The sequence below is a fragment of the Symphodus melops genome (genome assembly GCF_947650265.1).
Source record: "Symphodus melops genome assembly, chromosome: 3".
NCBI classification, from domain to species: Eukaryota; Metazoa; Chordata; class Actinopteri; order Labriformes; family Labridae; genus Symphodus; species Symphodus melops.
In genome coordinates this window covers 17460969-17475201 of record NC_136693.1, presented here as the reverse complement: position 1 = coordinate 17475201, position 14233 = coordinate 17460969, and the positions used below count along the sequence as shown (strand labels likewise).

The 14233-nt window shown below is 39.5% G+C and overlaps 1 protein-coding gene across 1 annotated transcript in view; it reads left to right on the top strand.

Annotated features, from left to right (window-relative positions):
* Nucleotides 1-13574, top strand: part of unc13c (unc-13 homolog C (C. elegans)) — a 97107-nt gene extending 83533 nt beyond the window's left edge. The window contains exons 27-32 of the mRNA XM_079340360.1: nt 8-67; nt 1851-1931; nt 5389-5536; nt 8756-8848; nt 10329-10488; nt 11505-13574. Of these exons, the coding sequence (XP_079196486.1) occupies nt 8-67; nt 1851-1931; nt 5389-5536; nt 8756-8848; nt 10329-10488; nt 11505-11790 (828 nt within the window). The 3' untranslated portion in view covers nt 11791-13574. The remainder of the gene's footprint in view (nt 1-7; nt 68-1850; nt 1932-5388; nt 5537-8755; nt 8849-10328; nt 10489-11504) is intronic.
* Nucleotides 13575-14233: the final 659 nt, after the last annotated feature.

Here is a 14233-nt window from a genome sequence, read left to right as displayed (position 1 = left end):
CCAACAGCAAGGAGCTCAGATGATATTCAATGCTGCCAAGGACTTGGGACAGCTATCAAAACTCAAGGTAATGTTTGTGGTAAATTTTAGGGAGCATTGCTAATCGCAGCTCACAAACCCTGTACTGTCAGAAGCCTGTAATGTCTGAGTCCAAAGGGATTTCACTGAGCTTAACAGGCATGATGTCATCTCAGTAAAACATGCATAATGCCTACACATACACTGAGATCTGTACTTAGTCAACATGGATTATGTTATGTATTGTAAATAGTAGATAATACAGATTTACTTAGATGTAATGCATCACAGAAAACACAAGACAGACCCTCCTTAACTGAACATATCTTTAAAAACCTTTTTCAAGTTAGGCAGATATTCAGATATGTAATTACTATCAGCACTAAAAAAAGACATTGTACTTCACTACATGAAGTATGAATGGCAATATAACAATAAATGTATTAGTGAGCCCCTAACACTAAACTTCTCTCATCTCACATACTTGGGTGTATGGATTTTGCCACATGAATGCAAACTATTTTACTGCTACTGAAGGCTTGTGAATTGCTTTGCAGAGTAGTGCAGTGTAACTCAGTGCAGCTCTCGCCAGAGTCTGTTGTGTAATTGCTGGTGTGACCAGAGGATGTGTAATCTTTCCAGCCCTGAGTAGAGAGGCACTGGAATGGATCAGTTATTATGTGGTTTCACTTACAACTGTGGTATGACAGTTCCTCAGAGAAGTGCTTTAGCCCTTAGTCATATGGGGATGCTTAGTGAATGTACTGTATGTGTTTTTACGTTGGTGCAGTGTTAAATATATGAACACATCAGAAAGGGACTTATTTGTAAGTACTGATCACATTTCTGTGTAGCCTTTGTGCAGTAACCTGTCACCTATCAAAATGGCTTGGATTGATGGGGCAGCAGAGTTAACCTAGGTTCATATTGTTATTTTCCATGAACGACATGGTTTGCAGGAGCCATGTGACCATCACATCTTCGACCAGCACAAATCCCATCTACGCTTCTAAGATGGACGTGGTTGCCTTAACATATGTATTAAACATAAGGATTTGCAGTGTTTATCATCTTTTATCAGAGGAAGATATCGTTATATTCTTTTTCAAATAAAGGCAATAACGCTATTGAACAATATTGTGTTATCAATCTAAAGAATGGGTCTTTTTTTTTAACCAAATAACCAACATAGACATCCATTTGTATCCATCACCAGAGAGAAATATTTCTTCCTGCTTGCAGGCTTTAGTTGTTTGAGGCTCACCATGTCATTGTTTTTGTGGCATGGACAGATGAACTGGAACTGAGTCAATACAAATCGAGTGGGCCCGGTGTAATCATGGCTTCAAAACAGATAACGTCTTACTGCAGGTGTCGACTGAAGTGGCTGTTTTGAAGTCTTACCCCAGATCTTTACAATCTTTGTAGAACGGACTCGTTGAAGATCGAATCTATACCACATTCTGAATCTAAAGGATGGAAATATACGTTTCATCTACTGGGTCTAATTTTTTGGCACAGGATGTAGATTTTACAGTTCTGCACATCCCTCTTCTTTTGTGAATGTGTTGTTCAAGTCTTAGTAACCCACACAGAGCTCATGTAGAAGTCTGCAGACTTGTGTGCTCAGTGTGCCTGGTTATTTTGTTTTTTTTCTGAGCTGTTTTCATAGCTGCAGTTTTTAAAGAAACTGATGGTATTTTATAATAATTTAATCTTGGATCACTGAAGGTCATTTCTATTTTTTTAAGTTAAATAGTTTAGACATCTCTAGCTGTCATCTTCCTGATTTGCCAGCTCAAAGTGTTTGACAGTATTTTAACTCCTTTCAGGAACATGTTATTCGAGAGGAAGCCAGAAGTCTAACTCCACGACAGTGTGCAGCCATGGACCTAGTGCTCCCCACCATCAAGGTGAGATTTATGTCCATTGTATTGTTATCTACTTTAAGAGTCACCTGGATGTCTAAACGTCACCTGAAAACCACAGGAGAAGCCACATAAGGCCATCAGAGCACACTGAGGCAAATCGACTTGGATAAGAACTGGGATTATCAAACACAGATTATTTTCTTTTCTTTACAATTTCATAGCCTTTTTCCTTTTACATATTAGGCCAACCTTTCCTATTATTTTAACTGCTGCCCATGAGAGGATTCTTTCTCCATCCCGTCAATAAAATACGTCTATACACTATTATGGCTGTTTGGATCAGTTCTGCGTGTTCAGTCTTTTACTATTGATGGGTCATCCACACATATAATCTGGGAGAGAATTCAAAATTGTCCCTTCAAATTTCTTTTTACAGTTGTTGATTTCTTCCCATGAGGGTCTTATCTTGGGGCATTGCCAGTGGCCATCCAATAATGAGCCCTCTGAATTCTGACATTTCCAGAAGGCTGCTGAGTGTTTCAGGCCCAAGTGATGTAACCTCGGGGTATCCAGTAAAAGAGATTAAGGATCAGAGCTCTAACTCACTGTTAACTGGCAGGCTGTGGCTCACCTCATGAGCTTTGAGACTTTATGGGCAGAAATGTTATCTTCTATTTACAGCATATGGGCCGATAAAAGCAGATGTCCAAGCATATGTATGCTGTAAGCAAAGAAATGTTTATGTCAAATATTCACATGAAGGGAAAGGAGTATTTGCAATACAGCTGTAGCCCTTCAGGGAAAAATATTCTCTATATGTATATTTCATTTCATGTTATTAGACCAGATATGGATTGTTTCCTGATGAGACACTAAAAAACAAAACAAAAAAGCACATTACTCAGTGCCAGTTTAGAATCATCTGAGGATAATTCATAATCAGGAATATGGAAAGATGCCCAAAGCCTCTCAGCAGAAGAAAGTGTGAAATGCAGCACTGTTAATTTACTGCTGTGCGACTGTTTGTTGTAAAGGGATATGAGACAATTTCAAGACCAAGCCTCAGTTCTACAGGGACAAGAGAAGAGTTATGGTGAGGTGCCACTGGGGGAACACTGCATCATAAAGTGCTGAGAAAACTAATTGATTCTGCCATCTCCAAGGAAACTACCTGCAGGTTTCGATCACTCATGTCACTGGAACTCTTTTCATCAGTATTCCAATGAGAACAGTCAATTAACACAGTTCAGTAATTCCTCTGGAGAGTTAGACCAACCAATAAAGAAACACTAGGCAGATAGTTGCAGATGGTTACTTGTGTTGCCATTTTCATACTGCAGGAACAACAGCGATTATATAAATCTGACAAAATAGGAGAGATACATTAAAAACAAACAGCAAAGCCACTGTACATATTAACTTCTACAGATGTGTGTGAATGTAGACTAGTTTTACATCTTCTACATGTAACCAAAAAGTTGTTTTATTAAAAGGCCAAACACAGTGTATGAACACAGTAAAGCAACAAGGCTTTCAGATTTTCGCAACCAAGGATTACCAAATCCATTCAGGAAATAAGCCACACAAAACTGTGTATGGCAATAAAATAAAAGAATCTCTACGTGTTTGTTTTATCCAGACTGAACTTTGAACCTGTAGAAACTAATGGAAAGGACAATGTATAAATGGACTGATCCACAGAGAAATGCCATTTGACCAACAATGTGTGTAGTCCACTTAGTTTATTGTCAATAATGCCCTTATTTCTTCCTTTCTTTGAACCCTGACCTCTGAGTGATTGTGGATGAAATGCAGCTATTACAATCCCAACACATCCAGCTTCATTGTTTGAAGTATATGGATGTGACATGTTGCATATTTCAGAGCAGATGTCAAGTTCTCTTCCAAAATGTACAAAACAATATCCATTTATTTTACCCACAATGCCAATAGTCCAATATCGTTTTTATACTCTTAGTAGGTACAGTATCAAAGAAAAGACTAATGTCATGAAGACAAACACAAGCAACATGCAAAGAAGTGTAAGAATCAAGGAAGGGGTAATGAAAGGGAAGCAGGAAGGGAAAGAGGAAATAAGACAGGAAAGGCGACGTGTTAGATAGCAGTCTGGCAGGTCATTTGGCCAGAAGCAGGGGGATATTTTGAGCATGTGAGGGGATTCTGGGTCGGCTGCTCTTTTTATTCAGATAGAATAAAGTATCACAGTCCAGCGTAACACAATAAGGATCTTCAACTATGTGGCATCACCTTCCTAGGCCTTGTTTATTTTTGTTGTTGTTGATGTGCCTCCTTGAGAACGTTATCAGTATTAGCATTTATTTTCAAATAGTGGTCATAGGACAACAAAAGTAGACAAAACAATTAAATGTACAGTACACTTAAAGTACAAACTTGTACATATAGTAGGTTTTTTATAATTACTAGATTTCCTTTTAATATTAGGCTGATAAAGTTTAGTCTGAGTCAACCATTACGTTATTGCATCTTCATCACTTATTAATTTTATTAATTAATTTTACAGAAAGAACAGTTTTATCGCCACTTATCCTATGCTTACTCGATTTAAAATATTCATGGTGCATTATTTATCAAAAAATAGATGGTTTTAAAAATGTAATTTTGAATGTCAAGTCTGAGATTTATTCTCCGTCTCTTGATAGACTCCACACATGACTCACTCCCCTCGTGCCATATTATGTATAGTTCATGAGAAGCACGTGTTGGTCAAATTCTGTGACTCATAAGTCTTTAGTGAAGCAGAAAATAGGGCCTCCTACTGAGCTGAGTCACAGTCACATGAGTCCAAAAATATTTACGAGCACCCTATAGAGGCATTGTTCTTTATTACTTATATGTAACCTAGTAGCTTCTACACTTTCTTTGGCTTGTGCCCCTGGGTTTCAAGATGAGTGTGTTTAACTTGTTTAACCCAACGTGCATAATGAACTAAATCGGCAAACACCCCAACAACATTTTATCATGGTCATTTATTACACAGGAGAGCAAGCTAAAATCACATAAAAAACAAAAAGGCTAAAAAGAGTTAAGAAATGTTATGGTAGCAACTTCCATTTATCCTCACTTCTTTCCAGCAATGCTTCCTTTCTTAATAAGATCTTTCTTTACACATGTGGGTGTGATGACAGCTTCTAAAAAGAAAGCTATTGCTTGTCTCTCCGCAGCTATCATGCTTATTGTCACAATTGGGCATTAACCATCCAAGTCTGAGTTCCAGACTTAAATGCAGGCTAATTAGCTACAAAAGTGGCTATTAGTGCTGCCCCTATGTGTTTGCTCCTCCTTCTAAAATGCATACTGTCAGTGTAAACCAAGGTTAGCCGTTCAGCCTACCACAAGCTACTGATGTGTATATAATCAAGAGGTGGCTACCAATGTTAAGAGTGATTTCAAAGAGTTCAGTTTATCTAAGGAAATGGTAACTCTGACCTGCTTTCTCTTTTTTTTTTTCCCCCTGCAGCAATACTTCCATGCTGGAGGAAACGGGCTGAAGAAAACCTTCCTGGAAAAAAGCCCTGATATGAAATCCCTCAAATATGCTCTCAGCCTTTACACTCAACCTACAGATGCCTTGGTCAAGAAATATATATGCACCCAAACCTCTCAAGGTATGTTGTACACATAAGGCCAGGAACAATAACTTTTTAGTTCAGCGACTGAGACAAGCTCATCATTAAAGTACTTCCATATGTTTCCTCTGACCGTAAAATGTATCGTCTATATTAAAGCAATGGGCTGTAAAGGCAAGAACTGGCCAAGTGATTCAAAAAGAAGCGTAGGAAAAGTGGATAGAAAGGTAGTGTGCAGCACAGTAGCACCTCCACACACACTGTGAATAATAGTAAACATATTGAACTAAACTAAACTCACAATGTTTTTTTCTGCATAACATTTCTAGCCTTGTAACCACACGACACCTCTATTTGACCTCAGAAAGCTAAAAACGACCTTCACAAAGACGATGATTCCAATATAATATGTTTTAATGCCTGAAAGCACAGCGCAGGTAAGGTGTCAGATGAGGCAATTAACAGCATGCTGCCAAATTAGCCTTTAATAAAAAAAGGAGTACCCCATGCACAGCCTTTAATTGGCGAGGAAGCTACAGGTGAAACGTGTTGGATTTTTAAATTATTTTTTATAACCTAAGATTAAATGGGAATGTGAGATTGAAGGTATGTTGCATGTTAAACAGTCCTTATCCACAGGGGGCGCTAAAATCTACACAATCCAAACGTTCATCAGAGGAGCTTTAAAATGAATCAAATTTAATGTGATTTCGTGGTTCTATTTGAACTCCACTTTTTCCTTTATATGACAGTGTGTGTGTCCTGGAGATTCCTCTGTATCATTTTACTGTTTAGGCTCATATGTGAGTTCAACTTTGCATTCCTAGGTTTGCTCCCTTCCAAAACCATTCACCTCTTGGACTTTTACTCGATTCAAGTAACAAGCACAAGTATGGAAAAGTATCTGTTGCCCCTTCACACCATAACCTAAAAGGATTGAATGCACATGTGCTGTTCCCTCTCTCTCTCTCTCTCTCTCTCTCTCTCTCCCTCTCTCTCTTACTCTCTTTCCCCACACGTTTGATACATTCTGTTAATAAAAACCTAAACATGTACAGTATGTTCAGTGTAAATGTATAAATTCCCTAACGTACATCCTCGCTCATTTTTCTCTCCGTCATCAGTGACCCACTTTAATGTGCTGTTGCCGCATTCATCTGTCTCTATTTGAAGAAAATATTAACATACTCTCTGCAAATAGGCGGAAATAACTCCAGGTGTCCGGAGAGATTTTGTGGAGATATTTGGTCCTGTTGGGCAGTGCAGCTTCAAGCTCCTGGTTGCCTATGTAGTGTTCAGCCTTGCAGAACACTACATAGGCAGGCAGCAGGAAACAGAATGATGGGAGAAAGCTATTCAGCCAGGCAGCCAGCAGTCCCAGCCAGCGTTCTTACTCTCACTGACTGGCAGATGGGCTTTGGTGCACAACATTCCACTGTGCGCTATTTTCAGAAAGCTTGTTGCATTTCTGCTCTTTCTCCCTCATAGCACCCCCCCCCCCCCCCCCCCCCCCCCCCCCCCCCATGTTGTCGCTCTCTATCTAAGGTGGTTGAACTTGATGTGTATAAGTGGATGTAGTGAGGTGGTTGATGTGCATCAGGTCAGTAAACAGGGTGAGGATGTGCTGATGCTTGACGAAGCACATTGGACACCATTTCATTAATCACCAACCCCTGTGCTCTGGCAGCGACACATTTAGACCACTGCATGCTCTGGTCTATTTCTGTCGAGCATATCTTCCTGTTTTTGTTTTTTTGTTTTTTTTGCTTTTTAGGTTGGACAGCTGGTATATGCTTCAATGGAAATACAGTATCAAAACAAATGAACACATCCTTCTTGACAGTGATTACACATCAATACTTCACAGCTTTCTGTGTATTTGTCACTTTGTTTGGGTTAAGTGTAAAATCTGTTTTCCTTTTATGTAAAAGAGCACAGTGGAAACATTCAGTGAACTTAGCTGCAGCCCTGCAGCAATGAATTCCTCCCTCGTTGTTGTTTTCTCATTCTAAGTGCTGACTCTTCTCACCGTCACCTTTGTTTTATCTATTTCTACTCTCCTTTATCTTCTATATGTACCATCCATCTTACTCACCCTCAAGTCCCCCATGTCCAACAGCCTGTCCATTACTCTGTCTGCTGTGTGCAAGCCTGTTTATTATTTCATGAATGTGCTAGCGGATTCTTGCCTCTGAATCTAAACCGCAAGGCTAAATTGTTTTTTGTTTTTTTTATGACGTTATTTCCTGCCTATAGTGAAACGAAATCTGCACCGGCATTGCTCAGTTAATTTCCCCGAAGTCCGAGGCTTAATTGTGCAGCAGAGGTGTTTTTGTGTTACTCCCCGCACCTCTCAGGGCATCGTTACAATAAATCAGAAGGCTTGTTTCTTCATTACTAGCTATAATGGGCACGGCATGTTTGGCACATATTGATTATCAATTGGATCAACATACTCATTCATTAACCACACCGGCCTGCTGCCTTTTAGTGTTCAACATCTGTTTGTACCCGGTTGGGTGAAACACAAGGCCATGATTAGAGGCAGGACTCCCTGCAGCAGGCAAAGTGAGACACATGGTCAGCAATCAATTCAAATTGGCCCTGGCAACAACATGTCGCCATGTGATTGAAACCGTTGTGTTGACTTAACCATGCAGGGTGTGATGCCCAAAAGGATATTTCCTCCTTGACTTGTGTTTTAGTTTCCTGTCGTCCCCTCTGAACTTCCTTTCTGGTGCAATGTTTTGGTTTTATCTCCGCTTGTCTGCAAGCAGTCAAATCTGATGTTTTTTTGTTTTTTTGTTGTTGAGTCGAGCAGTTCGATGGTTTTATTGTGTAAAACATGATTTATTTATTGAATCCCTTTGCACCGTCTGCCTCCTCCTTGGCCTTCAAACCAGGCAGATTATTTCATGTTGCTTTCTTTCTGCCTTCTTGCTGTTCTTGTTTAGCCTCAAGCTAAAAGAAAACCTGGCTTACTGCTTGGGGTAAAATCAAGTCCCCTCCCCTTGTTTTCAGTTTTTTGACACACAGCAAGATGTTTACATGTTGCTCTTCGGATCAATTTTTGGATACCCCATCTAGAAAAACAAAAAGCTGCACCAACAGTTTTGGATTTGGCCCTTTTATCCTCTCTCTCCTTTGCTTCTTCTAATCTCTCTATTTCTCATCTTCGCTCCACCACTGCCTCTCTTCCATTCTCTGATTTTCCTTATGCCTCTCTCCAATTCTCCTGTTGTTTTGCTGTGTGTCCAGGTCAGTCATCCAACGGGTCCGTGGGGGAGGTGTCGATGCAAGTGAATCTCATCTCTCACCCTGGCACCGGAGAGCACAAAGTCAGCGTGAAGGGTGAGATTTTCCTCCACTCTGTCGTGCTTCTTGTTATTCCTATTCAAGTGTGTCACACCTAAAGAAGAATCAGGTAGCTCTTTCTGTTCTTCAATAATTACGCTGGGAACAAATCATTAGGATTCTTTAGTTTTGGTGTTACCTTTGGAGACTATCGGGGGAACTGGCATCAGAGAGACTGACGACTTCATTAATGGTAATACACAGAAAGCCGGAGCTAGTTCCTGTGGATGTAAATATGATGGGTTGCCATGGGCTTTGGTAAAAGTGAATCAAGAGCAAAAAGAGAAGTTGGTCTTATTTAATGCTTACCTGGTATTTCCTTCAGCGCCTCCAGCAGGTCAGAGCAACAATTTAGTTAAACTGTTAGTGTCTATACATGTCCTTATTTAAAGAGGACATATCATATCCGTTTTCACCTTTTCGAACAGTCCCCTGTGGTCTAAATGAAACATCTGTGCTGTGCTTTGGTCAAAATATAACATGAATGAAGCACCAGAGGAGGTTTGTGACCCTGTAGAAACCAGCTCTCTCAGAATGCTCTGTTTTGGTGTGCATGTCTCTTTAAATGCGAGTGTCTTCTACTTGGTCTGCTGAGCTAACGTGAGCTGTACCTTGGTCTCCGGTGTCTTCAGCACTGCCTTCTCTAGAAGCGTATTGCTGTTTAGCTTGGTACTTCATTGTTATGGTAGAATTTTTCCCCTGCCTCCTTGCCTACAACTCACCACTATATTCTTAAAAATTATTTCCAGCAGGTAGAAATAAAATCTGTATTTCCAAGACCAGGCTCACAGCTTAATGAATACGGATCTGTGTTTGTAGAATGCACACAACTTTTTTTCTCCCAGGATGCTACTGCTATGATGTTAGCGTCTCCCCGCTTACTTGTTCCCAGCTGATTTGAATAAAGTAACATGTAACAGTCATTGTGACAGTGTTATTAAATCTGGAAAGTCACTAAATATGGTACTAGTTAAGAGTAGTGGCAGCACAGTTACTCCCAACACTGATCATATATGAAAGTTCCTGAAAAAAATATCCAGATGAAGAGCTTCAGTCTTGCTCTTTCTATTTAATTCCCGACTACATTCACTTTCCACATTTCTGAAACTGCACTGTGGTCAGCCAAAGAGAGGTCCAATCAGTGCCACTGTGTCTCCCACATGGTTGAGTTATGCCTGTTTAAAATATTTCTTTTATTTGCTAGCACTGATATCCAATAACCTTCCAGATAAGCTGGAATGCTTCTGCTATCAAGTTCTGTTGTACTTCCTCTGACAGTATCTCTGCACAATATGACAATTTTTACATTTAGCCAGTCATCTGTGTGAAAAAGATAAAAAATGCTCCAAAGTAAAAAAACAGGGCCAGTCATCCTCATTTTTTGACACATCAGTGTTTGCATAGTGTTCCTTTTCTGCGCTTTCTTCTAAAATGTACCTGGAATATAACTAATTCTTACTCTCTCTGCATTCGTCAGTGGTCGCAGTGAACAACCTCATCTGGCAAACCAATGCCATGTTCCGACCGTTTGTAGAGGTCAACGCCGTGGGACCTCACCTGGCTGACAAGAAGCGCAAATTCAGCACTAAGACCAAGAACAACAACTGGTCCCCAAAGTACAATGAAACATTCCAATAGTGAGTAATTGTTTTTTTTTATTTATTAGTTACAGCTAGTAAAGGAACAAAGGTGAGGGGGGGTTTATCTCTGTAATTCTAATTATTTTACCAGCCTACAGACACACTTCTAAATAATGTGTAACATTTTGCACCTTACATGCTCTTGTACCTTTCACCTATTATCCATTACTCCATCTGCACACTATAAAAGAGCCTGCAGCAACCTTTATATAGTACCCCATAATACCCTTTTATTCTATACGTCCAAAATCCTTCCAACTGTTCTAAGCATTAAACAGAATCCAATTTCTTTACAGTGCTTCTGCTCATTGCATTCAAACTTGTGAAGGAAGTCAAGAGACTGCTTCAGCAAATCTAAAAGCTTGTCCCCTCTTTGACTCAGTGGTTCTTCAAGCAAGGGCAGGTGAAGTTACAGAGTTAGAGTGATCATAGAGTTGGAGCAGCATCAGTGTGAGCAGTGCAGGCATGTGTGCATATTCATTCTGCAGCTGGCTCTCATTGGATTTTTTAGAGGCCATTTAGTCTCTAAAGATAATGAAAAAGAAAAACCTCTCTCAGGGTTATGGCTTGATTTAATATATGGTTTACTAGATAAACCTGATAGAGTTGTCTTATAAAGGCCAGACAAATAATAAGTAGTTGTTTCTCAGGAAATGTCCGGTGACAGACGCGATGTGTTCAGCTGTATACCAAGCCAAAAGTCAGTGTCCAAAAACGTTATTGGTTTGTACTCTTATACTGTACAGTTGAACAGAGTGATGCTGGCTATTTTCAGACGTTCCTACAAAAATAAAGTATGTTGAAGCCTTTTTGCACACTTTCGTCACTCACAATTTACTGCATAGTACCTTCACCGTGAATTCTGAATTATTAGAGTAGAATAGGACCTTATAGATTGTTTTATATACAGTATATATATATATATATATATATATATGTGTGTGTAATGCTTTTTTTTTTCTTCTTTTTTTTTTACTCTGAAGATTGACTGTCCTAATCTTTCATTGTCCCAGTGTTCTCAGTAACGAGCATGGCCCTGAGTACTACGAGCTGCACGTCTCGGTTAAGGACTACTGCTTCGCCAGGGAGGACCGTATCATCGGCATGACAGTCATCCAGCTCCGAGAGCTGGCAGACACAGGCAGCTGCTCAGCCTGCTACCCCCTGATGAAGAGCATCTCTATGGACGAAACTGGCCTCACCATCATGAGGATACTTTCTCAAAGGACCAATGATGAGGTGGCCAAAGAGTTTGTGCGTCTTAAGACGGACACACGATCGTCCGAGGAAGTGTCGTAATGTGAAGCAAACATGCAGTATTAAAAGAGTTGTGTTGTCTTAAGTGAGATAAAAAAAGAGCAGTAGCAACAGTTGTTCTTACTGGATAGAAGATAAGAGAAAGAGATTGTCCAAAGAGAAGCGGAGGAGGCCTTCATGTGGCAAAGCAGCGAGACAGAGAGAGAGAGAGAGAGTTGTGTTTGTTTGTTTTTGTGCATGTGCGTAAAACATCTGTTGGAATGTTCATTTTAAAACTACAGTATGTACAAGTGTTTACTTACCGTATGCTTACTATTAAGTACTATATTCTACAGGTTATGTTAAGGGGACATGAAATACCTTTTGTACAACATTTAGTCTTTTTGAACAGATATTTGTTCCAATAAAGTGCCAAACCAGTGAAAAAAAGAACAAAACAAACGTATATGAATTATGGTGAACTTAGTATGTTTGAAATTTGCTCGATTATTTTGTCCGGTGTAAGTCATTTTCTGACCGTGTGGCGTTTTGATTGTTGCAAAGTCTTTCATTTTGCACCCTTGTTTTTTGGCTTCACGTTCTTCCTCACAGCACTGTTGTGCATGTCCTCTTCTCGGTCATGTCTCTCCCATGATTCCAAGGTGACCACCGAGCAGGGCCCTGTCCCCTTGCCTTCAAACTGTTTGTATTTTAAGTCAACCTGGAAAAAAAAGACCATGTTTTTTTAAATGGCGATGACTGCTATGTAAACCTTCATAGGTGTTTGTAATTTTATAACCATGACAACAATGACGACAGCCTCCAGTGCTAACAGTCTAAGCAGAAAGGATGGAAAGGTTTCTTTTTCTTCGGCTTGTTCTTTTCCTTCTTTTGGGCCATCAGCTTCCAGCCTTTCTGAATGACCACTGTGAACAAGAGCTATGGAAGGCAAGCTTACATGACATTGCTTACAGTTTGATATTATTGTTTCATGTTTTCCGATAACTTTGTTCCTGATAAACTGCCAAAGTTATATAAAATATTTGTACAAAAGCAATCCATTACATGTATGAAGATATATATGTACATGTGATAAATTACTTTTTCAATGCTAAATATTTGATTATTGATACGGTGGTACTAAGACTTTATTTTTTTTATTTCCTGTGAAGATGTTAAACAATATAAGAGTTGCACATTTTTCTTTACACATCATTTAAATCAGCTCATTGGAATTATTTTTCTTCATAAAGGAAAGAGTCTAACATTTGGTAAATATGCAACATTCCTATGTATTGCACTGATGGCGAATTGTATGTCATGTAAATATATTTAGTGAGATATTGTACAAAAGTCTACTTTTCTTCAATGTGCATAAAGTATGTGCAAATGTGTTAAAACATCTGGTCCATTTTGAACAACTTTCTAGCAATCGTCTCTCTAACCTTTCTCATTTTTTAAGGTTAATTATGGATCAACGCGCCATAGAGGATGCATAACTGCTTCGAGGGAGAAGCTTGTTTGCAAAGTAAACATGCAGTTCTGTGTCTTGGCTAGTACAGCTGTTCCAATTATGTCATAGTGGTCAGTTGCATCCGACGGCTGTGTCAGGGCAAACCTGAAAACCAATTAATGCTTAAAGGTGGAGTCAGTAGCATTATGTGTTTTAGCTTGTCCAAAACACATTCAAAGTAGGCCACTCTTCCTGGGTTCATCGCCCCAAGAAGTGCAAACTCCCCGCAAGACTAAGTGTGTACGTTTACGGCTTATACCTACACCGCAAGCTACTGTAAGCTAGCACAAACTAACCAACGATGTTTGGAAACTGCCTGTCGAACCTAAATCAAGCCGACTCCACATACAGGGCTGAAAGTAAGCATTATATTCAACCTCGTTTCAAAACGAGCTTTATCTGCGTGGCGTCTCACTTAACTATGAAATATTTTCTCTTTGCTGCTATGTCTATATCATGTTGTATCCACTCCTAAACTCACATGCATGTTGTTATTGCCTGGGGGAAGTTCACCACCTCCCACCAAGAAACATCCTGTGTCAACTAAAACACAATAAAACACCCAAATCCAGGCAAAGGACAGGTTGTCTGCAGACACAGTCATCACCCCACATATAGTATATGGTGGCCTGTGAGGATTGAGCTTTACATTCTATTATTTGAAAAAAAGCTACTGGCTGTCTTTAACAACAAGTGGAATTATTTCTCTAGTTTTCTCCATACGTGTTGTGATGAAAACAATCACAACTCCTTTGAGTTGTAAACTACAGTATGTTAGAGACACATTATAAAGCATGACACTTCTGAATTTCTGAGTAATACTGAACAGCAGTCAACACAGGGTACAAACTCTAGTGCACCATAACCCATGTTATGATCCCCTGTTATTAAAACATCCTTTACAATAAACATCTTTATTCTATTAGCAGCTAATGTATATAGCATGAAGTTGCTAGCATTAAGAGGAAATAAGAAGCATTGTACAGAGGACTG